The 27659-nt window shown below is 42.7% G+C and overlaps 1 protein-coding gene across 2 annotated transcripts in view; it reads left to right on the top strand.

The window, feature by feature from the left end:
* DGKG (diacylglycerol kinase gamma) overlaps positions 1-27659 on the top strand; it is a 213117-nt gene that overhangs the window by 30002 nt on the left and 155456 nt on the right. For both annotated transcript variants that reach the window (XM_063722379.1, XM_024245332.3), the window contains exons 2-3: positions 10669-10983; positions 24075-24151. In XM_063722379.1, the coding sequence (XP_063578449.1) occupies positions 10917-10983; positions 24075-24151 (144 nt within the window). In that variant the 5' untranslated portion in view covers positions 10669-10916. The remainder of the gene's footprint in view (positions 1-10668; positions 10984-24074; positions 24152-27659) is intronic.

Raw genomic sequence — 27659 nt, 5'->3', positions numbered from 1 at the left:
TATTACTCATATTTGCCACTCATAAACTTAAATTAGATCATTGCGAAGTTCCCCAAGGGCTTTAATTCAGTTATCTGTGAAATCAGGCTGCTTCTAAATGCTCAGCAGCTACAGCCCCCACACTCAAGCAGATGGTTAGAATCCTGTCACCTGGGGAAGGCCCCGTTGTTGTCATTGCAGGTCAGTCTTGCTTTGAGTTGGTTGTGGTTTTCAGCTACTGCTATTCTTGCTTGTTAATTAGAAATTATAGTTCACTTGACTTCATCATTATCATATTAGTTTGTGAAGGATATTTGGCTAACCCTACAGCAGGCAGTGATACATATTTGCATCGAAGGTATTTTTAGCCTATAATTTTCCAATTACTAGATTTTAAGACATGAATAAGTTGCAGTTCAAGCATGAATCATGCAGATTCTGTTGCCAAATAGACACATGCATAACCTGCTCCTAAAAGTGCTTGTGTAGTTGTCTTGGTTATCTATGATTACGTAACTAACTGCCCTAAAATGTTGTTGCTCCACAATTATGTTATTCGTCTGTGTGTTTCTGTGCATTGGGAATCCAGACCAGGCTGAGCGGGGACGGGTTATCTCTGCTCCACGTGTGATGTCTGCTAAGGCTGTGAAATCTCAAATGGCTTCTTGTCTCACAACACAGCTAGGATGACTTAGATGACTGGGTGCTGGCTGGAATGGCTTGACTGGGGTCTTACATCTTGGGCTTCAGTTGTTCTCATCAGCTGGGTTGCTCAGTTCTCCTCTCTGTAATGTTAGATCTCCCTTCATCCCTGTGGCCTCTCCATGTGGCCTCTAGGTGATCTCGGCAGCAAAATGGCTGAACTTCTTACATGGCAGTTCAGTGCTCTTAGGAACTCAGAAGTGGGAGCTGCCAGGCCTGTTCAAGGCTTATGCTTGACACTAGCACAGCACCCTTCTAATGCACTCTCTTGGTCAGGGCAAGTTACAGGTGCAGCCCAGACTCAAGGGAAGAAACTAGAAAGGGCATAAATATCAGGAAGCATGGTTTAGGGGACCACCAATGTAACTGATGACCACAATAGTGACAGTTCATTGATAAATTCAAGCAACTTATGTAACTTACAAAATACTATCAGATTAAGCATAATAAAGTAACTTGATTATGTCTATATCTGTTATAACTTTATAACCCCGATAACCTATACTTGTGTAGGTCATGATTTTAACATTAAAATGTGAGTATTGATGTATATTTTATGGTAAATTAAGTAACTTATAAGTGATATTATCAACAATTGTACTGCAACTTGTGTCTTTTGTTCTTCTTGAATTCTTTTTATCACCCAGTTCTTCCTCTATAGGGACATGTAAATAGATGTGGTAGGAACTTTGACTCCATGAAAATGATCTTGGTCAATAAAAGGTTGAGAATCATTTTTCTAGTGTCAAAAAATGAACTCTTAGAAATCTTGTAGTAGCTAGAGCTGCAAAGCAGACAGGACACTCTTTCTGCCCTGAAGGAGTTCAAAGTCCTGTAGGGAAGAGAGTTGGTAAGTACATGCACTGCAGTAAATGTCATAATGGAGAAAAACCCAAGGTACTATTGGAGAGCAGAGAAGATATGCCCAGCCAGGTCTGGGCAATTAAAGAGGGCATCTTTAGGTGCAACTTGAACTAAACTCCAAAGGCTGCATAAGAGTTATAGAGTTGAAGAAGGAACAGTAGGAGTAAAAGCCAGAGATGGGGCACTTGTCAAGCTGTGACTTTCCACAAGCCTGAAAAGAGAGAGGGGTTTTTATCTTTGTAGCTTTTAGTCTTTCTTCCCTTATGAACATGTACTCATTATGGCTTTGTAATAAACCTTCAAATGCACATAAATAGGCTTCTCCAATCTGATGTCATATTCGTGAATTAATGTTTTTAGGAGAGCAAAGAGGAGATGAGGAGGTGTTTGTTCCTGGATAATTGGGTATGGCTGAATCATTCAAATGAATAGAGAGACCCAGGGTGCAATTCAGTACTCATTGAATTTGCCTTCTTCCTCCTGACTTGTGATTTCCATGCTGACATCTGTACAGAACAAATAGAATTTGATCCAGTATATAAAATTGCAGAGCTAGAAAATGCATTAGAAACCATTATTCCCACCCCCTCATTTTATAGACAAGGAAACTGAGGCCAAAGGAGCTGAAGCAATTGCTCAGAGTGACATAGCTGTAGAGACATAAAATACTCTTCTCCTACCCAAGTCAGACAATATCCAATCTGAGTTTTATTTAGAAAATCCTATTCAATTTTTTCTGTCAGAAAAGATGCTTGGGGTGGTAATAAGAAGATTGTTCATACTACAAAAAGCCTCTGAGAGGGAGTGACGGAGCAGGCTGCTGAGGGAAGTGCCGAGCTTCGTGAGCTAGAGAAAGCCCTCCTGGCTGTCAGCTGTCACCTTCATCAAAGCGCAGAAGCCAGAGGCGGGCTGTCACGTGGGATACCATCTGGAGAGTCAGGCAATGTTTTAGGCCCCTAACTTTTCTTGAAGGAAATACAGAATGGTGTAAGGCTGGGCGCAGTGGCTCACACCTGTAATCCCAGCACTGTGGGAGGCCGAGGTGGGCAGATCACCTGAGGTCAGGAGTTCGAGACCAGCCTGGCCAACATGGTGAAACCTCGTCTCTACAAAAAATACAAAAATTAGCCGGGCATGGTGGCAGGTGCCTGTAATCCCAGCTACTTGGGAGGCTGAGGCAGGAGAATCACTTGAACCCAGGAGGTGGAGGTTGCAGTGAGCTGAGATCATGCCACAACACTCTAGCCTGGGTGGCAGAGCAAGACTCCATCTCAAGAAAAAAAAAAAAGAATTGTGTAGCTCTTTCCACTGTGAAGTCAAGCACTGAGCTACAATGGAACAACCATGATAATGACAATATGAATATTTGCTGGGTTATAGCAATGTATACCACGTCACCTCATCACCCCTCCTCAGCAGGAGCATCAGCTCCTTCAGGAAGATTTTCCTGATTCCTTGTGCCTGCTTCAGACACATTAGATGACCCCATAAATCTCTGGGCATATCTGCACCACTTCTCTTGCCAGCTTGTGTGTTAATTATTAATAGCTGTTTGGGTGTCTGTCTCCCACAGGGAATCATCAACTACCGCAATAGAGAAATACATAGGATTCTGCATAACACAGCTGGGAGAACAGGCAAATTTGCTCAAAGATTTCCAAAAAGCTATAGAAAATAAGTGACCTTTTAATCTGGATCCAAAGAGATGAGTAGAGATTTGTTATAGGAAGGAAGGAAGGACTAAAGGGCATTTCAAGTAGATCAAAGGCATGGTGTATTTGTCAGTCCATAATGCTTATGGGGTCCTCCCACATCCAGGAACTTTGCTAGTGCTAAGAGTAGACAGAAGGTAGATTTGGCTGGAAGGTGGAGTGTGTGGGGCAGGAGGTAATGGGGGTGAGAATGGGGAGGTGAGTTATTACCACAGGTAAAGAACCTTGTGGAACTAGCTAAGGAGACAGCTCTTTTTTTCCTGGAGGCCAAGGGAGGCCTCTGAAGGATTTCAAGGAGGTAAGTGTCAGAGTCCAATTTAATTCTAAATGAGAAAGATCTCTATGAACAGGTATGGTGTGATTCATAGGGTGTATTGATTAGTGAAAAAACAATGTGCAGATGACAATCTATAATGTGCTACCTTTTGTATTAGGAAGAAAGGGAAGCCAGGCACAGAGGCTCACATATAATCTCAGCACTTTGGGAGACCGAGGCAGGTGGATCACTTGAGCCCAGGAGTTCGAGACCAGCCTGGACAACATAGTGAGACACTGTCTCTACAAAAAGTAAAAAAAAAAAAAAATTAGCAGGTCATAGTGGCATACACCTGTAGTCCCAGCTACTCTACTGGGAGGGCCGGGAGGGAGCTGCTGAAGTGGGAGGATTGCTTAACCCGGGAGTTCAAGGCTGCTGTGAGCTGTGATTCCACTACTGCTCTCCAGCATGGGTGACAGAGAGAAACCATGTCTCAAAAAAAAAAAAGAAGAACGAGGAGGAGGAGGAGGAGGAGGAGGAGGAGGAAAGGGGGAAATAAGATATTCACATATCTTCTCACATGTGCAAAACTAAACACAGGAAGTATAAACTAGATACGTAAGGGTGAGTGGGAATAAGATAGAAAAGAGGAGCTGGGAACAGAGTAAGAGGAATGAGGGATACTTCTTTGAGTATATCTTTTTCTTTTTGTTTTTGTTTTCAGACAGGATCCTTCTCTGCTGCTCAGGCTGGAGTGCAGTGGTGCAATTATAGTTCAGTGTAGCTTTGATCCCTCAGGCTCAGGTGATCTTCCCACCTCAGCCTCCTGGGTATCTGGGACCAGAGATGCACACCACCATGCCTGGTGAATTTTTTTGTTTGTATTTTTTGTAAAGATGGGGTTTTGCCATATTGCTCAGGCTGGTCTAGAACTCCTGGGCTCAAGCATCTGTCTGGCTCAGACTCCCAAAGTGCTGGAATTACAGGTGTGAGCCACCAACGCCTGGCTGAATATATCTTTCTATATAGTTTTGACTTTGGAACCTTACTGAAAAAGAATGAGTGGATATGAAGAAAACATCCTAAAATGAAATACAAACAGAAACTGATGGGAGTGAGAAAGAACTAACCTATGTAACTTTTGAGAGTAGTATTTTGAGGATTTGCTGTTGCCTGAAAACAATAGAACTGTAAACAAATCTTGAAGTCTATTTTGTTTTTCACAGAGGTGTGGACTAGCAATTCTGAAACTACTTTCTGTGTATTAAGCAAATAAGTATGTTGTAGATGATGGAAACAAAGCTTGTTAGAGAAGAAAGTTAAAAAATATGGAAGGAAGGGAAGGCTACAATTGACTTTGTAATGTTGGACTGGAGTTGGAGGTGTAAGTATGAACTCAAGGTATTTAACATAGAGAGAGAGAGAGAGAGAGAGATGAGGGGGGTGTGTGTGTGTATCTGTATACATACATCTTTTTTTTTTTTAAGACAGTGTCTCACTCTGTCACCCAGGCTGGAGTGCAGTGGCAGGATCTCGGCTCGCTGCAACATCCAACCCCCACCTCCCAGGTTCGAGCAATTCTCCTGCCTCAGCCTCCTGAGTAGCTGGGACTACAGGCATGCATGCACCACCACGCCCAGCTAATTTTTGTATTTTTAATAGAGACGGAGCTTCGTCATGTTGGCCAGTCTGGTCTCAAACTCCTGGGCTCAAGTGATCCTTCCGCCTCGGCCTCCAAAAGTGCTGGGATCACAGGCGTGAGCCACCATGCCCAGCACACGCATATATTTTCTAGCTCTGTCCTTGATAGGGCCTAGAAGCAATGACACCCCAGCAGCAATGAGCACACGTGGTACCCAAGCCTTGGCTTCAAATGCCATTCTTCACCAAAGGAACTCCTTAGAGAAATGACTGATTTTAGCACTTGAGCTGAGGAAGTACTAGATGAGCCTGAAACATTTTGTAGTGCTAGAAAATAAGGATGTGCTCAAAAAATGATTGAGATATATCTAAAGAACAAATTGCCACCTTGACTGAGCTTCCACTGATCAAATCTGGAGCAATTTGAGAATCAAAGATAGCAACAGATTTGTAACCCACAGAATAAAATAAAAATCCGTGAAAATAAATATATGTTATATATAAATGCAGTTTTTATACACACATATATATTCTTTATATATTTATAATTTATCTTTATTTATAGTATACATATAAATTAATATAAATAACAAGAAGGAAAAGCTCTTACTTACAATAGACTCCTAACTAACAAATATAGAGGGAATGATGGAATTAGAAAATCAGTATCATTGTAATAATTAATCCAGGCAGTAATCATTAGTGGACGCTAAAACTAGTGGATAAGGGTTGGATGAGTAATTACAAAATTACAACAACCTGGACCAGTATCAGATCAAATTCAGAAACCTGTGGCACAATACTAGAAACTTTCTACTCGACTACTGCCGGCTGATTTTTTAAAATTTCAACTATTATTCAGAGGGTACAGAGGCAATATACCTGAGTGTATTGCATGATGATGACTTTGGGGTATGAATGATCCCATCACCCAGGTGGTGAGCATAGTACCCAATTTTTCAGTTTTTCAGTTTTTCAGCCTTTGCCCCTTCCCCCTGCCCCCTCTAGTATTCCCGTGTCTTTTATTTCCATATTTATGTCCATATGTTCCCAATGTTTAGCTGCCACTTATAAGTAAGAACATGTAGTATTTGGTTTTCACATATTTTCTATTTGGTATTTGGTGTTTTTATTTGGTATTTTCTATTCCTGTGTTAATTCATTTTGGATAACGGCCTCAAGCCGCATCCATGTTGCTGCAAAGGACATGATTTCATTCTTTTTTATGGCTGTGTAGTATTGTATGGTATATGTGCATTACATTTTCTTTATCCAATCCATCATTGGATAAATGGATAAATTGGATAAATCCAGGTTGATTCCATGTCTTTGATACGGTGAATAGTGCTGTGATGAACATATGAGTGCATGTGTCTTTTTTGTGGAACTACTTATTTTCCTTTGGATGTATACCCAGTAATGGGATTGCTGCATTGCACGGGAGGTCTGTTTTAAGTTCTTCAAGAAATCTCCAACCTGCTTTCCACAGTGACTGAACTAATTTACATTCCTACCAGCAATGTATAGGCATTCCCTTTTCTCCAAAGCCTCACCAGCATCTGTTATTTTTTGTCTTTTTAATAATAGTCATGGTTTTGATTTGCATTTATCTGATGATTAGCAATGTTGAGCATTTTTTCATGTTTTTTGGCCACTTGTATTCTTTTGAGAAGAGTGTGTTTGTGCCCTTTGCCCACTTTTTAATGGGGTTATTTTGGGTTTTTTTTTCAGCTGATGGTTTAAGCCATATTGCTACATGTTGTATTTGCAACTGGATGATAATAACAATCATTTATTGAGTGTTTGCTATGTGCAGGCATTGCACCAGGTGGGGATTTTGCTTTTATGTTTGTTGCATATATTAACTCACTTAATCCTAACACCAACCCAGTAAGCTTTTTCATTAATATCTTCATGTTTTAGAAGAAGAAACCAAAGTTCAAGAGATGAAAAATATGTCTAGGGTGAAATAGCTCAGAAGAGGGCAGAGCCCAGATTCAAATTCTCTGCCTTCTGGTTTTAGTTCAGTGTTGTTCTGTCATGCAGTGTGCCTCTGCGTCCTCTTAGATCTCCCTCTGTGCTTCTGAAGGTGTGCAGAATGCCCAGGCCATGGAGGCATTCTTTTTTTGACAGACCGTCACTCTGTTGCCAGGCTGGAGCGCAGTGGTGCGATCTTGGGTCACTGCAACCTCTGACTCCCTGGTTCAGATTCTCCTGCCTCAGCCTCCCGAGTAGCTGGGATTGTAAGCATGTGCCACCATACCCAGCGAATTTTTTTGTTTTGTTTTGTTTTGTTTTGTTTTTTGAGACGGAGTCTCACCTGTCGCCCCGGCTGGAGTGCAGTGGCGCGATCTTGGATCACTGCAAGGTCCGCCTCCTGGGTTCACACCATTCTTCTGCCTCGGCCTCCTGAGTAGCTGGAACTACAGGCACCCACCAGCACTTCCGGCTAATTTTTTTGTATTTTCAGTAGAGACAGGGTTTCATCGTGTTAGCCAGGATAGTCCCGATCTCCTGACCTTGTGATCTGCCCATCTCAACCTCCCAAAGTGCTGGGATTACAGGCGTGAGCCACTGCGCCCGGCCACACCCAGCTAATTTTTGTATTTTTAGTAGAGACAGGGTTTCACCATGTTAGCCAGGATGGTCTTGATCTCCTGACCTCCTAATCCGCCCATCTCAGCCTCCCAAAGTGCTGGGATTACAGGCATGAGCCACCGCACCCAGCAGGAGGCATTCTTAAACAGAAGCACTAGTGGCTCCTTCTTTCTCCTCACCATGTTTACTAAACACCTAGCCTCATTTTTTTCTCATCTGCAAAACAGGGACAGCAATATTCAATTGGCATGTTATTAAGAGGACTAAATTAGATAATGTATATAAAGCATATAGCACAGTGTAAAGTACATGTCCATTCATTGATAGCAGCAGCAGTGGTGACAGTGGTTGCAATGCTAGATTCCCTGGCATGATGGCAAAGGTTTCTAAAGGATACTCCTCACTTTCGTACTAAATTGATCATCAGGAGCCAGATCATAAAGAGCTTTGTGTATCATGAAAAGAAGATTATATCTTATTCTACAGGCAGTAGAAACTACTGAAGAATTTTATTACCGAGAGAGATGTGATCTGGTTGGCAATTTAAAGAGCAGACCAAGGGGAGGAGAACAAAGCGCAAGCAGAAGGCTGCTGTTAAAGGCCAGGCAAGAGATAAGGAAGGTCTGAGTTAATGCCAGGGCTGGTGTGATGGACAAGAGGGAGCACACAGTGGACAGTCAAACTCCAGGGCTAGTGCCTGGGTTTCGCAGGAGAGAAAAGGGGAGGAGCTTAGCGGAGCCTCCTGCCTCTGACCTGGGCACTGGCTTCTCTTGGGCATAACCCAAGTGACTGGGGACCCTGGAAGGTGCAGATCAGGGGTGGTTTGGGACACACAAGGGAGTCACAGTAGATGGTTGGATATTCAGATCTGGATTAAGGCATCTGAATATCTGAATATTCAGATTCAGACCAAGGAGAAAGCTCAGGGCTGCCGCAGCATGCCGGAGGTCATTAAAGATTGGAGGTGGGTGAGGTCCACCAGGGAAGGGATGTAGAGTGAGAAGAGGGTTGAGGACAGAATTTTGGAAGCGCCAATTTTTTCTTTAACTTTTATTTTAGGTTCAAGGTTACGTATGCAGGTTTGTTATATGGGTAAATCGCATGTCACAGGGGTTTGGTGTACGGATTATTCTGTCACTCAGGTAATAAGCATAGTACCCCCTAGGTAGTTTTTCAGTTCTCTCCCTCCTCCCATCCTCCACCTTCAAGTAGGCCCCAGTACCTATTGTTCCTTTCTTTGTGTCCCTGTGTTCTCAATGTTCAGCTCCCACTTATAAGTGAGGATGTGCTGTATCTGGATTTCTGTTCCTGCATTAGTTCACTTAGGATAATGTCCTCCAGTTCCGTCCCTGTTGCTGCAAGGAACAAGATCTCATTCTTTTTTATAGCTGTGTAGTATTCCGTAGTGTATATGTACCACATTTCCTTTATCCAGTCTTCCATTGATAGGCATTTAGGCTGATTCTATGTCTTTGCTGTGGAAACATTTCAGTATTTAAAGATGGCAAAAGAAGAGGCTGAAGGAGACTGAGAAGAAATACCCAGAAAGATAAGAGAGTTTCAAGGTGGAAGCTTTCTGCCATGGCAGATTGCAGAGAGAAATGAGCCAAGGAAGGACTGAAAGGTGCCTGCTGGATTTGGCAACTAGGTCACTGAAGAGCTTGACAGCAGCAGGTGCCAAGAGGCAGAGTCGAGCTGGCTGGATTAAGGAGAGAGTTGGACTTCTCAAGGCGAGAGACTAGAACTTAATGTTCCCAGGAATGTGGGTATCTCATTTCCTTGCCATGCATTCTGGTAAATGGAAGGTCTTCTTTATAAAACTAGAATCTCTCTCTCTCCAGCATCTTCCCTCAGCTCTAGTTCACTCTCCAAGTCCAAAACAACCAGTCTACACACTTCCCCAGAGAATGGTCCATATATGCCTCCCAACTCGGTCATCTCATCCAGCACTGCTCATATGCTCCAGGAACCCCAGACTTGCCTTGTAGTTGGCCCTCAGGATGCATCCTGTTTTGTTAAAACTGGGCTTGTTCTTTGGCAACATTAGAGCCTGTGTTTCAATTGGTCTTTATTTCTCACCTTTTTAGGTTGCTGGCTTCCCAACCATGTTTGTAACCTCAGCTGAGAATAAGAAAGACACTTCACAATATGATCAGTATAACCATGGGTGTATAATTGAAGGAAAAGTCTTATGACATAATACAGCCCCTTACTGTGGTAGATGCACTCTAGTATTTTCAACTCCATCTCATTCTATCCTATTCCATTTCGTGTGTTTACATGCTTGTTGCGACTCATGACATCAATTTCACAACCACAAAACTGATTTAATGACCCACAGTATGAGAGGCTCAGAGGAAAAGATGCTCAGGGTTTGTTTGAATCCATCCCCATTTCCCTGCCTCATTGAGGCCAGCAGCCCATTCCTCTAACTCCCTTTTTATGGCTCTAAGAGGACAGAGAACTGCTTCAGTCACTAGATGTTAGCCAGCCTTGGGGGTATTCCAAAATGGCTCACCAGAGCTATCACGGTGGAATTTAGAAATAAGTGGAGGAGAGAATGGCTGCATAGGCTCCTGTTCCTGTAATTACTCATGAGGCATCCAATAACCTAAGGCATTTTTATGCCCTGAGGATGCTCTTAGGCAGCCCTAATACCACCTCTCAAGTGACACATGGAACATTTCCCAGAGCTGAGTAGTATGGCCCACCTATTCATACAGGCCACTGCTTGCCCCTCAATTCTCACCCCCAGCCAGACAACTGTCATTGTGCCCTCTTCAGACCTCTCTAAGGGGAGAACCATCCTTGAGAACCATTGAACAATTGTCGCCTGTAGATCTTTCAGCAAAGAATATTTGGGGCCTTTTTTTTTTTAATATTCTCATTTACAGTGTCTTTTCTGCTTCTACCTAGGAAGAGCCAGGATTTCTGAATTTACCTTGAATGCGGACAGGAGGATGTTGCCTAAGGAATAGCAGAGATCTTGTCTCATCTTCTGAGAGGTGCCTGCTGCTGCTGTATACACTTGAGTCCTCCCAGAAGTCTCCTGAAAGGCTTACATCGCAAACCTGCAATGAGCCAGGCCCTAGGCTGGGCCTCCACTTCAGCCTAGTGAACAAAACTCCATCACTGCCCTTTAGCCACTCACACAAAGCTTAAAAATGGGTGAAGAACGGTGGGTCTCCCTCACTCCAGAAGAATTTGACCAACTCCAGAAATATTCAGAATGTGAGTAAATGCATTGACAGCCCTGGGACGGGATTTCTTCTTGGCTGGAGACATCATTTCTGGAAAGCATAGCACTATGATCATTGCAAAGCCACAAAGAATGATGTCAGGCCTGACGGCTTATATTTCCTTATAAACACAGAATTAGTGTATTTAACATAAAAACACAATTATCTTTAGGCTCAGTAAATACTACGTGCTCACCATAGAAATTTGCAATAACATAGAAAAAAAGAGTAGGTTAAAAATCACTGACAACACTACAAACATCTCAGAGTACTTCCCTGCTCTGCATATTGCTTTACACTGTTGAGCTCACACTGTATACACCCTTCGTTAAGCCTGCATTTTCCACCTAATATATTGTATGTATTTTCTCAGGTCATTAAAGCTCTTTAGAGCATAATTTTGAAGGGCTGCATGCTGCATGGCTACAATGTTACTCAATCGTTTACTGTAATATATTCCTGCATTTGGACCCAAAGCCTTCTTGCAGTAAGATGCTGAATGCTGATATGTGTTTCTTTCTTGACTGTTTTGGGAAGGCTTGGGCTTTTACTTGGGGCTCTTGGTTTCCCATTAGTTGTGCCCCAGAACCAATTCAGTGCAAGACACAGTGGTGGCAAGGTGCACAGCCACACATGGGCCCATGGCTGTGTCCCCTCAGGCGACTCCTAATCCTGACTGGTGAGAGGAACCTGCTGGGCTGTGGCAGGACACCACCTGACCACTGCACACTGCCCACACAGAGTGACCATCACTTACCCTGCGTGGCACTGACTTTCCAGAAGGCCCTTCATCTTGCAGACCTCTCAGCTGCACTGCCTGCTCCATGCCCTTGCCCCACGGCCTCTCCCTTCACATTAACTGTGTTGGCGCTTCTGTAAATCATGAGGCCTGTAGCTGTTGACCTGCCCTATTGCTCTTGCACAGGTCCCCCTTCTCACACAGTAGGCAGTCCTTGTCCCCAGCGCTGGTCTAGGAGTCGGGGGATCCAGTTCAGGTACCAGCTCTGCCTCTTGCTGTCTATGCTGTGACATCCCTGAACACCCCTTGGTCTCAGCAACCTCTTCTATACAATGGGAGGGTTGGACTAGGTGTTCTCTCCCTGGGGCCCCTTCCAGCCCAGCATCCTGTGACTCTGAATGCTCTCCGAGGTCAACAAGGGACCATAGGGCTAATAGTTTGTCACCCTCCTGGTACTCTAGAGCCTGTGGTCTCTCATCTGACCTCCATGGGTTTAGAAAAACTCTAATATATTGACAAGAAGCAAAAAATCATCCTCCAGGGTAAATTCAATTTAATTCAGCTAGCTCTGTAGGTCAGCAAAGTACCAAGCCCTGTCAGGGATGAAGAAGAAGCACAAAGGAGAGGCCTACCTTTGAGGAATCAGAATCTTGTTAGGGCATCAGAAATGTGCTCGTGACACAGAGAACAGCTTTAAGGCAGCAAACAGCTCTGGTAGAGCTGGCTAAACTAAGCGTGGAAACGAGAAGGGGATCAAAAACCAAGGGAAACTGGTATGGGGGTTGTATTATAATACTTTGCTATTTGGTTCAATCCAGCATGGGTTTGTTGTCTCAAAGCCTTATAGTCTCAAAGTTCTGGGAGCTAGAAGTCCACAATCAAGGAATCAGCAGTACTGGCTCCTTCTGAGAGCTGTGGAGAAGGGATCCATCCCAGGGCTGTGTTTTTGGCTTGTGGATGGCCGTATTCTCCCTGCATGCCCTCACATGACATTCTCCCTGTGTGCATATCTCTGTGTCCAAAGTTTCCCCTTTCCTAGGCACACAACCTTATTGGCCTGGACCCCCCCATTCAGTCATGACTTCATCTTAACTAATTACATCTGCAACAACCCAAATAAGGTTACATCCTGAGTTATTGAGGGATAAAACTTTAACACATAAATTTGAGGTTTAGGGCATGGTTGAACTGATAACAGAGGATTTAGCTGGATAAACTTCATGGAGGAAAGAGGTTTAAAATGTGAGCAGTAGATGGAAGGGGAATGATGGAAGCAAAAGGAATGTTTGGGAATGTTGATTTTGAGATGGTGATAACACACCCACTATGCATTCCTGTGGTGTGCAGGGGTGGGTAAGGAGAGCTTCTGGGCTGGATGGTGAGAAGGCACAGAGAATGAGGAGGACATAGGAGGCATGGGGATAGCAGGAGGTCTTCAGCCTTGTGTGTCAAAGTGTGGGCAAAATTTAGAGCCAGGAATCTGGAGACTGTGTGCAGGGTGGCTTGGATCAGGTAGTTTCCAGGCCAGGGAACTGGGCAGGATCCTTTGGAGGAAACCTAGTCTGAGCCAAAGAGCTAGGCTAAGATGGTGTGTGTGGCCATGTACAAATGCTAATTCATGGGAAACTGTGATGGAAATATCATCAATGCATGTAGAACAAAAGGAAGCCATCAAAGATATCTTGCAGACTGAATCTGTAGAAAATGACATCAGGATGCAGGGCTGATGGAGAATGTTTGGGAATGTTGATTTCGAGATGGTGATAACACATCCACTATGCCTTCCTATGTGCCAGGCTCCAGGGATCCAGCAATAAATGAGACACGGTTCCTGCCCTCAGAGAGATCACTGCCTCACAGGGGAAGACAAACAGGACTCAAGCAAGGGTGTTGCAGTATAGCCAGTGCTCAGAAGTGGGCAGCATGGGAGGAGAAGGCCCAGCTCAGCCTAGTGGGAGGCTTCCTGATGCACGCATTGTTTCCAGACTCCAGGAACTGTAGGGGAGGGAGGGAGAAGGGCGTTCTGGGTAGAGGACGTGGCTTGGGCAAGGGCAGGGCAGGGAGGAGGACATCATGGGAGCTTCCAAGAACTGCAAGCAGCTCCCAAGCTGGGAACCCAGAGCATGTGCTGGTGGTGGCATCAGGAGTGTTTGGGGAAGAACTAGAAAGGAAAGTAGGACCCCATCCTGGGGAATCCTGTTTTCTAAGCAACACGTCCTGCAGGCCCCAGGAGGGTGTGTGATGGGATTTGAGTGGAAATGAGGGGTCAGTCCATAGCTCTGGTTTGGGAATCATGTGTGGAGATAGCAAGGAGAGAAAGAAAATGAATGAAGGCACTCAGACAGCAGGAATGTTAGGAAAGAAAAGAAGCGGCTAGAGAATGAGGCTTAAGGTATGTCTCTATCAGGAGTCAGCAGAAGACACAGAGAAAAGAACCAGAAAGGCAAGTAGGTGGAAAAGAGTGCAGCATGGAGGGCGCGAAGGCAAAAAGGGGCTCCAAATGCAGCAAAGCCGCTGAGCAGGCGGAGGGATGAAAAGGAACCGGAGTATTCAGTAGGAGAGGGTTGTGTTGGGGTTGGGCCTTTTCTTCAAACATTTACCTTTGTCCTTCTCTGACCCTTGCTCATGTTGTCCATGTCGAGGGACTGGATGAGGCACTCTGCTACTGTTGTTCGAACAGGAGAGGAAAAAAAGATACAATACTTACAAAATGATTAATCCTCAGAGGAAACCCTGAAAAAGTCATTCCCACCAATTTTAGACACATTCTGGTGTTCAGTCGGATTGCATTGCCATAGCAACCACTCTTCCGTAACCACATAAACAGGAGCTTTACAATAACAAAATAATGAAGTGTACAGCCTGAGAATTGAGAACTTTCTCCAGTGGGGTTACCAGGTAGAGAGGCTCTTGGTGTTTTCCATTTATATAGTGTAAAGTTGGCACCTTCTCTGGTGACCTTCTATAGGGTGGGGGTGGGGCATCTTAAAACTGCTCTTGGAGACATGTATACTAACTTTATATGTATACGTACATACATATACACACAGACACACAGACACACACACATATAGCTGACAGTAAGTTTGTTATCAATCTACAATGTAAAGTAATTATCAAAAGAGCTAATGTGATATTAAGAAATTTGTATTATAAAATGATGAAATTTAAAGCTACTCATGATTCTATTTTCCAGTGATAACCAGCACTAGCATGTTTATGTATAAATATAAGTATAAATATAGATATCACAATATACAAGCACATATACATATATACACATATATAACATACATATGTAAAACAAACTTGAGAATATGCATGCTGTGCTATTTTGTAGGCTGTTTTCTTCCCCTTAACAATATGTTTCAGTTACCTATTGCAGCATCAAAACAACTTCAAAACTTGTGTGCTGAAACAACCACCATTTTGGTTTCCCGTGATTCTGTGGGTCAGGAACCTGGGCAGACACAGTGGGCATGACTCATCTCTGCTCCACTGTTTGGACCTTCAAGGGAGAGTCCTCAAACAAGTGAGGACTTAGACCATCCGGCATGGTTCACTCACTCACATGGTGGGACCTCAGTGTTCCTTTATGGAACCTCTTTCTCCAGCACTTTCTTGTCTTCCAGGGCCTCTCCGTATGTCCTTTCTTTTCAGCAGGGTAACCTGGAAATCTAACATGGCAGCTCAGGGCTCCAAGAGCACAAAAGAAGCTGCTGTCAGATCTTTTTAGCACCTGGGATCAGAGATCCTAGAACAGAACTCCCTCCACATTCCATTGGTCAGTGCAGTCACAGGCCTGGCTCACATTCAGTGAAGTAGAGGAATGGACTCCACATCTCAGGGAGGAGGGACTCACATAGGGAGGGAAAGAATTTATGGCAGCCATCTTTGGAAACTGGCTAGCACACAATATCGATCATGAGTCATTCCCACATCATTCTGTACTCTTCAGAAGCATAGCTTTTAGCGGTTGCAGAGATTTTTTTTTTTTACTATGTTTGTACTATTTCATCTAACCAAATCAGTCATTGCAATCTTAGGCTGTATTCATAGACTCATAGTGCCTAGTAAGGCAAACTGATATCCACATTCTAGCCTACCCTGATAGACCGTCAGACCTCTCTAGAGAACTGAATTTATTTATGGTCACTGTGGTTTACGATGGACATGGACAACCTGGAACTTGTTTGAGAGTTGGTGAGGGGCCTCACAGCCACATTATGGAGAAATGAAGACACTGTGCATATTTGTTGGAGAAGGGAAGGGAAAGGTGAAGAAGAGCTTGTTGTATTAAAATAGCTCAGTACTGTTGTGGGAAGAGGTGTGAAGTTAATTTTGAATGGCTTCAAGAGGTAGCCCTAGGACTAATGGGAGGAAGTTATAGGAAGTCTTTAAAGTGTGGAATACATTAATTACTAGTGGTCAAATCTGTCCAAGATGGAATCGAATTGACTTAAAAGTGACTGGGTTTCCTTTCCCTGGAACTGTCTGGGCAGAGAGTTAGTTGAGACACTATAGGGGAGATAACAGCTTTAGTCATCTGGTTGATTAAATGACCTTCATTAGCTCTTCCAATACTTGGTTTCTATATTTAAATAGATTTCTACTGCAGAGGGTGTGTGCATGTGGGGATGCCTCCTACTGACCCTCTTCCTAACAAGAATTGCTGGTGGCCATTGGGGGATGGTCATTTTTTCTTCAATTTTTTGTTAATTCCTTAAAAGTTCCATGATGCATCAAGGACAGAAACTATTCATTTATTCAGAAAGAGAAAAAAGGAAAAACAACTGATGAAGCATCCATTAAACTTTTAATTCTCTAAGAAATTAAACCAAACATTTCCTACATCAGCCAGCAGTTGCTTGGACTGTGTAGAACTTTTTTTTTTTTTTTTTTTTTTTTTTTTGAGACGGAGTCTCACTCTGTCACCTAGCCTGGAGTGCAGTGGTGTGATCTCAGCTCACTGCAACCTCCGCCTCCCAGGTTCAAGCATTTCTCCTGCCTCAGCCTCCCAAGTAGCTGGGATTATAGGCTCCCGCCACCACGCCCAGCTAATTTTTGTATTTTTAGTAGAGACAAGATTTCACCATGTTGGCCAGGCTGGTCTCGAACTCCTGACCTCAGGTGATCCACCCACCTCGACCTCCCAGAGTGCTGGGACAACAGGCGTGAGCCACTGCACTCAGCCAGAATTTTTAAAGTTGGGAAAAATCTTAACCATATCAATGCCAAGCTTTACACATTTTAAAACTGAGACTACTACGTCCAGAAGAGCTCAGTGACTTTCCCAAGGTCATACAGAAAGAAGGTCGATGGTAAAATAGAAATTAGAACCAAAAGTCCCTCAATTCTAATACAAACTCATTTGCTTCAATTCAGCAACAACAAATTAAACAAAAAGTACCCACTGGAGCTCAACCTTCAAACATACATTAATGTGTGTGTGTGTGTGTGTGTGTGTGTGTGTGTGTGCAGATATGTATATGTCAATTAAATTACATTACAGCAAAATTTTAAGATGTAATTAAAGAGAATCAATCAGTAAATTGTGCTATTAGGAAATATATTTCATTCGAATCAGATTATGACAAAGTTTCTGACTTTAAGATGTAGGTACAGTTCAAAATACAAAACTGTCAGAGTCAGAGAACATATTTAGGGCTGATATGTAGAACCATAGAAGGCTCTAAGTAAATGTCACTAAAACCTTGCTATTTATGCTGGCCAGTAGAGTGAGACTTGATCAAATGCTCATGAAGTCCTGGGCCCATGAAGGGTCATATCTAGTTGCTTCTATCTTGGAAGGATAGCCATAACTATTTCTCACCTACATGTGTTTCAGCACCACAGACCTTTTTTTCTTTTAACGATGAGTAGGACTCTGCCCACCAGGAGTCACAGAATCTATGGACAGGGAGGAATTTCTATGGAACAATAGCTCTCAATATTTAATGTACACATGAATCTCCTGGAGAGCTGTTGAAATGCAGACTGTGAATCAGTAGGTCTGGGGTACTGCTGAGAATCTGCTTTTCTAACAAGCTCCCAGGTGATGCTGATGCTGCTGGTCCAGGGACCACAATTTTAATTGCAAGATGGTCCAAGCTGTCTGATCCATTCCTCCACCTTCACTTGAAATATGACTGATGAAGCCAAATTATTTGGAGAAAAGGTGAGAAAATGTTCTAGCAATACAAATTTTACTTACACAAATAAGTCATACCAGTCATTCAGATCATTTATGAAAAAAAAATTGTGTCTTAAAAAATGTTTTATTGCTATTGACCCCAATTCCCTCTGCTTCTATATAAAGTCTTTTCTTATTATTTCATATGTAACATCTGTGTCAGAGCCATCACCTCCACAGGTCGGTGGTCCTCAGCCTCGGCTCATGTTCAAATCACATGGAAGGCTTGGAATACTTCCAATGTTCTGCCCACACCTCCCAGATCATTTAACCACAGTTTGTAGGCATGGGGCCTGGGCATCAGTATTTTTTAAAGCCCCGCAAGTGATTTCAATAAGCAGCCAAGGTTGATAACCACTAGTCTACCTTTTCTTTCCATACCCCTGAGAACATAGGACATGTGGGACAAGTGTGACCACCTCAATCCCTTTGCTAGCCTTCATTTATTCAATAGATCTTTCTTGAATATCTATTTTTTTGCCAGGCAATGGGCTGCATGCTGGGGATGAACAGTGAACAGAAACAAAGTTTAGATGGGAGAATATGTGTGTAGCAAGTACATCCGTGCTTATGAAGCTGGGCTTCTCCCCTGTGCTTCCCACGTGCTGCTCTGAGGCCTGACTCCAGCTGGCTGAAGAGGTGGGCCTTTTGATGCAGTGCTCCTGGCCCTGGCCCTTCTGTTTTGACATTTTTCAGGACCCTCACAAAACTCTGCTCTTGTTTTTGTGCATCTCACTGTATAACTTCCTAGAGTAATTAGAAAATGTATTCTTACATCCCAGCCTTCATTGGAAGAAGGAAAATCTAGATTTTATTTTTTTGCTCATGAGCCAACTTTCCCTTTCCCTCGTCTCAGTGACTCCCCCTGCCCAGCACTTACGGTCTTTCTACTCCATGGAATATGTTCCTTTGTCCTCGGCATCGTGGTCTTTTCCGGGTTGTGACAGGCAAGCCTCAGCAGTCAGCCCCAGATCCACAGGGACATTGCTTAGAGCCTGCGTATCAAGTGAGGTCCATGAACCTGCAAAATTGGTGTCACTTAGGATCTTATTCAGAATGTAGAATCTCAGGCTGTGGCCCAGTCCTACAGAATCTGCATTTTTACCAGGTCCCAATGTGACTCATACGCACATTACAGTTTGAGAAGCTCATAGAGAACTTTGAGGAATGAAGAGTTATCATGTACCTTAGAATTCCACTCTCATATATGGATTTTCAGATTCACTTTTGAAAATGTTGATTTATAGTTTTTTCAGAGTTTAACAGTTTAATGGTCTAATGCTCAAATACTCTGTGTTCTTAACTAGACAACAGACTATAAACTTTGGGGTCTAGTCCTGGCAGCACAACTAATATTCTGCTGTAAACACTGAAGTCTCTGATTTGTCTGATTGTTCAAATGGAACGCACCCCTGTCCCACACCAACAAGGCAACAAAGGTGTCTGTGTGTAGGGCCAAATTTCTCCCTTTAAAAGGCTTTGAATTTGCTCAAACACTAGGAACAGTGCTTGGTTTAGGTCCCAGAGTTCTTGGCACATAAAGTATAGCAGACAATTTTGGACTGAAAACTTCTTAGGGCACTGGTAACCTTGATCAAAGAGAAAAACTTTCTGAACACCCGATTTAGGGTAGAACTGCATGTGGATAGTCCTGACAGTCTGGGTTAATGCAAAACATACTCCTACCTTGCCAAGCAGCTGAACAAGTTGACCTGTTGGGTAGAGCTCTTTGTTGTTGTCCACTTAAACAATGGATAATGTCTGCCAAGCACAGCAATTTTAAATTTAGCAGTTATAAGCTTTTTTTCCCTTGGCAATAAGTATTCAAGTTCAGGGGCTTTTTAAGACAGTGTTCATTTACAACAATAAAATCATGTCCTAGAATGGCAGTCCTCAACCTTGACTGTACATCTGAATTCCAGGAAGCTTTTAAATTATATTGTGACCTGGGTTCCTCAAGAGATGCTGACTTAATTCATCTGGGGTAAGACCTGGGTTACAGTGTGTATAGAGTTCCCCAGGTGATTTCAACATGCAGGCGGGTTTGAGAGCCACTTTCATAGAGGAAGAGTCCTGGCTTCTAACTTGCCAGTGTTCAAGTATCCAGTGAATCTAATAAACGTGGCCCATGATTTAGAAATGTTTAAAAAGTGTGACTTACGAGCTGAGTCTCCTTGAAAGAATCACCTAAATTCCATAAGCCTCGGTTTCTTCTCTAAAATAAGGATAATTATTACATTAGAGGGTAGTTGTGGGGATTTAAATAAAATATATAAGGTGACTAGGACAGCATCTAGCATATAATAAGCACTCCATAAAATGGGAATTGTTACAAAGAGCTGTGGAAATGGCCCTATTCTGTACAGTCAGAAATGGAACAAGGTGTCCTCTGAATCTAGTGCTGGTATTACGGTAAAGGCTTTGACAAAGGAATTTTCTGTGAGGTTATACTATTGGACCCACAGATGACACCTAAAATAAGACCAAGGGATGCTATTCCCTCAGTGTTCTTTTCTGTCTTAAGGTGAAACAGAATAAAGCAGCTGTCACTGAAGCAGATTAGTCATGCATAATACCTACTTACTCCTCATGGAAAAAGAAACCCAACCCAGAAATCTATTAAGAAGAAAACTGTTATAAAGTATATAAGGACATCCAAGGAGAAAGTAATGTGTCCCATATTTGAGAATTAGGTTGATTCCCTTTTTTAAAGGGTATTGATGCTATAATCCTATGAAAGCCCATAAAGCAAATTGAAGTAAATGTGTGATGAGTAATCCACCTCACGGAAAGCTAGTTAGAAACCTCCTGGATTCTTGTTGTGGTTTTGTTTTTTGTTTTTTGGTTTTTTTTTTGAGACGGAGTCTCGTTCTGTTGCCAGGCTGGAGTGCAGTGGCGCGGTCTCGGCTCACTGCAACCTCCGCCTCCTGGGTTCAAGCGATTCCCCTGCCTCAGTACCCCCAAGTAGCTGGGATTACAAGCACGTGCCACCACGCCCGGCTAATTTTTGTATTTTTAGTAGAGATGGGGTGTCACCATGTTAGCCAGGCTGGTCTTGAACTCCTGACCTCATGATCCGCCCGCCTTGGCCTCCCAAAGTGCTGGGATTGCAGGCGTGAGCCACCGCGCCCGGCCGTGTTTTTTTTTTCCATTTAATTTCAGGCTATTAATCAGATATCTTAAAATAAATGTCTTTTCTATTTTTTCTTTTTAAAACCTCTGTTTATTTTATGCGAACATATGATGAATTTATGTGTGTATATATATCACACATTTAAATATAAAGCAGGATTTTTAAAATAGAGCAGCAGCCCTTTAGAATCAAAGGAATTCTGCTAGAGTGAATGGTGGAATATCCAAAATGAGATGAGAACATCAAAATATCATATATTCAATTGAAATTACTCCATTGGTTCTCAATCAAAATGCTAACTGTACACTCTTCTTGCAGAAGTCACACCAGGGGTATTCATGTTCTCAAATTTTTATTTTTTTTTATTTAGCCATTTTGGCTGAGCTAACAACCTCCCATTAAAATAGATTCTAAAATGTAGGATTTGTTTTCCTAAATAATTAAGCTGCTTGTGGAATAACATACATGTGTGATGTTAACTGAGCTCTGGTCTTATTCTAACTTCTCTTTCATCCTGTTTCCAGAGTGGTCTTTAGAAAACAGAGAGCTGGTTCTATTATTTCACCACTCAGAAAAATCTTTAACCATTTCAAATCAATGTTCTTAACTCTACATTCAAGACCCCCCACAAATCCAGCCACAAATGACTCTCTGGTTCTAACTTATCCTAAACGTTTTATGGTGCCCATCTCTGCACCATTGCTCCCTTGGTCTCTTCCGAGAATACCCTTTCCACTTCATATCTGCCTTTATAAACCTTACCCAATTATTTATGCCTCAGCTCAAATGCTACCTCCTTTATAGGGCAGCCTCAGTTCCCACCCCTACCCTACTTTCATCTTAATTTTCCTTCTTCCCCACTTGGTGTTTTCATAGAACTTCATATCATTGTGTCACCCTTAATTACGCCTTTCTTTATGTTAACAAATGTTTCGGAAGCTATAGTGAATAATGCTCAAGGGAAAAGACCATATACTTTTGAGCCAGACTAGACCTGAATTACAACCCTGGCTCTTGAGCAAGTCGAATTAATTTTTCTGAATTTCAGCTTCTTCATCTGTAAACTGAAGAAAATACTTGCATGGATTAGTAGAGGAGAGTTTATGAGACTATGCAGATGAAGGTCTCCAGTAAGGGACAGCTATTAGTATCACAGTTATTTAGATCATCTTTCCCACTAGTCCATTAACAGTATCTTGCCGCATCTTACCCTCCATAGTGTTTTCTGAATTGAATGGAAGCAGCCCAAATTGACAGCATCTGCTGCCTGGCTCTTACTGAGCTATTAGTTTTTCAACATCTGTTTTGAATTTCAGAAAGAAATTTCCATTTTTAGGCAACAGAAGCATCTTCCTGTTGTATTTCAATATGTCTCAATCCTGAAATGATTAGAACTTCTGCTTGATTGAATCCAAGTCAGCAAAGCCATGGAGAACAGCCCAGCCCACGAAATGTCTACTTTACCTAGGCTTAAGAGACACTAACCCTCTGTACAAAGAGCCTGGGCAACAAAAATCACTGTGTGAGCTTTTAATAACATCGTTCTTTGGCTCAGATGTTTAAATAGCAACAATAATGGAGCTTGGAAAGCTCTTAATTACCCACAATATTGGAAGAGAGGGAGAGCCAAGGTCAGAGAAACCCTGGTTTGCTTTGATGTCTAGAGTGCTGATAGCTACACAAGATGCACTCATAATGTGTTTTTAATAACAATTATTGAGTCTCTTTTCTGGATTTCCAATTCCTTTATAAAATTCCAAAAAGAAGCAGCCAGTCTTGCCTCCAGTTGCTTCTGAATGATTTCCTATGGAAAGCAGCATTTTTGAAAACACCATGTTTCATGAATTATCTGAGTCTTTCTTTATCCCCTTCCAATGTAAATGCGACATAGAGGGAACATTAAGGGGAAATCATGGCGGGGGGTGGAGGCCTCAACTTTCAGAGGAAAATCTTCTGGTTGTCAGAAATATGTGAGAAATACCATGGGAACATAAAATCAACCACGCTAATTATGAGACATAATTGAGGTTATGTTTTATGTGTCAGAATGAGTAGCTCAATTTTATCCATCAAGATAAAAAATAAAAATCAGGTAAAAAAAAAAGGGAGGGGGGGGGGGGACAGAGTTGTCAAGATTCCAGAAGTAGAAGAAACTATCTTGCCGTAGTGTACAACAGTGTTTCAGCACCAAGGACAGAGCCTTATGGGGTTTAATGCCCACCCATCCTACATACTTAATGAATTTTTAATGTTTTGAAATTTTCACTCAGATGTTTATATACTCATCTACATATTGCTTTTCTGAGCTCTAGTTACACGTCAGACCTTAGTATGATAGACAAAGACTCACCAGCCAGTTAACAGCTCTCAAGGTAAAGCTGAAGCAGGAGATGAGCAAGATAGGCAAGTTAATAAATAATTATAACACTATATGACAAGCACTATTACATAGTTGTGTACAAGTCACGTGGGAGCCAATGAAGGGAATGCTTAACTCTGACTGGTGCAAAGGAAGACTTTACAAAGGAGTTGACATTTGAGCTGGATATTGAAGAATAAGTGAAATTTGCAAGACAGAGAAGAAACACCATGAGAGAGTGCACAATATGTTCAGGGATGTCTGGAAATGTAACTTGATATGGCTGAAACATAGAGTAAATAGGGAAATGAGGAATAGGGTAGATAAAATCACCAAGGGCTGGTATTCCAAGTTAAGGGGTTATCTTCTGAGCTAAGAATGGTAAGCTTTATCCTGGGGGAACAGAAAGCCCTTGAATGGTTTTGAGTAGGGATGTGATCTGATCAGATTTGTGTTTCAGAAAGATAATTTAGATGCAAAGGGGAAATCAGATGGAAAAGAAGTGAGAGGACAAAGGGTAGAAGAGGGTAACATTTCTCCAGATTTTCTGGGACTGAGGGGCAGCTCCAACATAAACATGGTTACACAGGGAGAATTTACTTGGCCCAGTTTCCATTAGCTATTTGCCAGTGTTTCACATGTGAATTGTGTCTCTTCAGATTCCTCCAAGAAGATAAAAGATGTCTTGACTGAATTTAATAAGGGTGGGAGCCTCAAACAATATGACCCACAGGAGGTAAGAACATTTCCATTTTAAGCCTTTAAAAACCCCTGTGTTTTAGCTTTTCCATAATTTGTTTCCCTCTTGGAGACTCTGCTTGCCTTGAAGAACTTGCTCCTCAGCATGCTTCCTCCTAAGTCTCAAGTGAGCCATTTGTGCTACCTGGCATTATATGTTTCCCAAGCCCATACACTCGTTCCACTGTCCTAGAAGACTACCACTACTACTCCTCTGCTCATCTCTCACCCCTCCTCTCCTCATCTTCAGTTAACAACTGAGTTTTCTGCTTCACTGAGGAAATAGAACAAACAGAACAGATCTTTCACAAGCTCCCTCACCCCATAGGCCCACCTATCTGTACCTTTTCTTCTATAACCAGAGATGACCTCTCCATGCTCCTATCTACGTCCAACTCCCCTACGTGTGTACTCAACCCCATCCTCTTTTGGCCTACTGTCAGGCATTGCTTCCGCAACACATCTTCCCCAGACTCCCTCTTTCCCTCCCTCCTCCTCCCTCCTTTTCTCTCTATATCTCTACCTCTGTCTCCTTCATATCAACTTTCTTCTGTATATTTTATTTTTCCATCAACATGTAAACATCCTGTTATTTCTTCTATATTAAAAAACATTTTCCTACTCCACTTCCTCCTCTAGGTACCACCTCATTTCCCTCTTGTGTTTTACAGCAAAACTGTACAAAATACTTGTCTATACTCATTGCCTCCAAATTCTCTTTTTCCTACTTTCTTGAAATGCCTTGCATCAGTCTGTAACCTTCACTCCTCCACTCAAACCACTAGTCAAGATAGCCAAGGGCCTCCCTATGGCTAAATCCAATAGCAATTTTGCTCAACAACACTGGACATGGTTGGTCAAGTCATCCTCCATTTTCTTCACTTGGTTTTAAGATGCTACAATCTCCTGATTTCTTCTTATCCCTCTACTTGATATTTACACTTAAAAATCAAATGGGCATCTCAAACTTAACATGAACTAAACTGATGTGTCCTTAATCTTCCCCTATAAAGCCTGTTTTTCCAGCAGTCTTCCCCATTTCAGTAAATGACAACTCTACCCTTCAAGTTATTCAACCTGAAACTATGCAGTCATCATCAACTTTTGTCCTCTCACATCCCACATCCAATTCATTGGCAAATTCTGTTAGATCTACCTTCAAAATATATCCAAAATATAGACACATCTCGCCTCATGCACTGCCAGCATCCCGACCTGAGTCATCACCATATTTTGCCCAGATTATTGCAAGAGTCTCCTAACTCATCTCCCTGCTTCTGCCCTTGCTGCTTCAGTCTATTCTTCACAAACATCCTGAGCAATCTGTTAAAACTTATGTGAGAGCTTGTCACTGCTCTACTCCACAATCTCCCATGGTTCCCCCAATCCCTACTCAGAGTAAACATGAAGGTCATTACAATCTGCACCTCCCCCAGCTCTCTGACCTCATCTCTTGCTACTCTCCCCATCTTCATTCCTTTTCAGCATATTAGCCTTCTTGATGCTATCAAACAAGCCAGTGTCACCGTAACCTCAGCACCGTTGTGCTTGCTATTAGTTTCTTATAATATTCCTCCTCAGCACATCACATTGTCCATTATCTTACCACCTTCCAGTCTATACTCAAGTCACCTTCTCAGTGATCATCACCTTCTTCATCTAAAACTTGAAGCCCTTTTTCTGACATTTCCTATCCCCCTGCTCTGCATTATTTTCCTCCTAAGTACTTCTCACCACCTGTCACACTATATAATTTACTTAATTAATTGTCTATCTCTCCCACTAGCATATTTTTGTTCACTGCTGTGTCTTCAGTGCCTGGAAAAGTATCTGGCTTATAGCAGGCATTCAATAAATATTTGTGGACTGAAAAAATGAATGCAAGAACTCCCCCTACTTTCAATTTCAATGAATCTAACATTTCTTGGGCTTCTATGCACTGTACTGGGCACTGTAGAAGGCATAAAAATATAGAAGCACAGTTCCTGCCCTCCAGGACTTACTTCCTACTGGCAGAGTCAGGTTTGAAAGCCATGACACTGGAATTACATGGTCTTAAGTTAGACTTCTACCTCTGCCATCAACAAGCGGTCTTGAATAATATTTCATAGCTTTGAGCCTCACTTTCCTCATCTATAAACTGTACATAACAAAAAAAGCCTCGAAGTTTGTGGATGAGTGAATTAAATGAGAGAATCTTTGCAAAGTGGCTAACACTCTACAAGCACTTAAAAATTTGTACCTATTATTAACCCTCTTCCATCCCCTTTCCCCAGAATGTTTTTAACTCAATTCCCTTTTCCCTGCTCCTGAGTCCTTTTATGAAGACTAACCACAGAAAAGTGACTGATCTGCAGGATTCACTTAGGGAGAGACTGGCCACTTTCTTATTCACGTTGTCATCCATTGAACAAAACTGAGTCAACACCTTCTCTGTTGGACACTGAAAATGAATCAACAGAGCCTGTGCCCTCAAGGTTCACCTAAAAGGGGCTTTGGATAAAATGCACCAGTTGCAGAGAGAATGAAGCAGGAAAAAGGTTGCCAGAACAGGGGCGAGATTGAGAATGCACCATTTCAAAGAACATTCCTGAGGAGAAACCATGCAGAGAAGATAGCAGAGCCAGCAAAGAACTCACTGCCCCACACCCCCCACCCCCAGCTCCAAAAACACGGGAACAAAGCCTGGCGGGGGCTGCTAATCAGCTTGTCTGCCCTGGGGCTGACGAGTGGGAGAGGAACAGTTTGGTCAGGGCCACCGCGACTGCAGAGGCCACAGGAGCTTTCAGAAGCAGAGAGTCCCTTGGCTGCTATGAGCACGCAGCCGCCCTCGCCTCTGTCAGGGCTGGCCCCCACTTTTTGTAATGCCAGGCACTGATGGGTCCCGGGGAGCTCTGTCACTCTGATTTCATTCTCTCACACAGTGCAGCTGACTTCTAGTAGGTGTAATGTCATGGCACGGGGTTAGGGAAACAAGAAGGGTTTAATTTCTCTTGAGTTTGATGGCTTACTGCTGCTAAAATGTCTCAATGAGAAATGAGTTAGGTGTGGGAAGGGGCAGATTGTTAGCAAAGGTAGGATGGGAATAAAACTTTGCAAAGTGGCAGAGCTACATCTGGCCGTGATGAACATGGGCTTGCCCATCAGTACCAACTGATTCTCTGGAGAATAGAGTGGTGGCAGACAGCTAGAGAGTGTACAAAACCCAGAAGAGCAAAAGAGGCAGGTGGCTTGGTGGCACTGTGAGCCTGGACCCAGACACCTGAGCACAAAGCCCAGCTCTGCCACATGCTTTATGATCTTCAGCAAGTTATTTATGTTGTCAAAATTTGTTTTATCCCCAGAATGACAGTAACAGTTCTTCCCCACACTGCTGTCTTGAGAATGAAAGTGCCGGATGCCTGCTAAGCTCTCCATCTAGTTCTCCTCTCTTCTTGGTCTGTGTAAGGATTAACACACTCTCTTTAATCGTGTTGCAGCAGGAGCAAATTGCCCAGCTAATTCCT

Source organism: Pongo abelii, chromosome 2, assembly GCF_028885655.2.
Source record: "Pongo abelii isolate AG06213 chromosome 2, NHGRI_mPonAbe1-v2.0_pri, whole genome shotgun sequence".
Classification (NCBI taxonomy): domain Eukaryota; kingdom Metazoa; phylum Chordata; class Mammalia; order Primates; family Hominidae; genus Pongo; species Pongo abelii.
The sequence above is the reverse complement of the archived record's forward strand: the minus strand, read 5'-3'. Positions and strand labels throughout refer to the sequence as shown.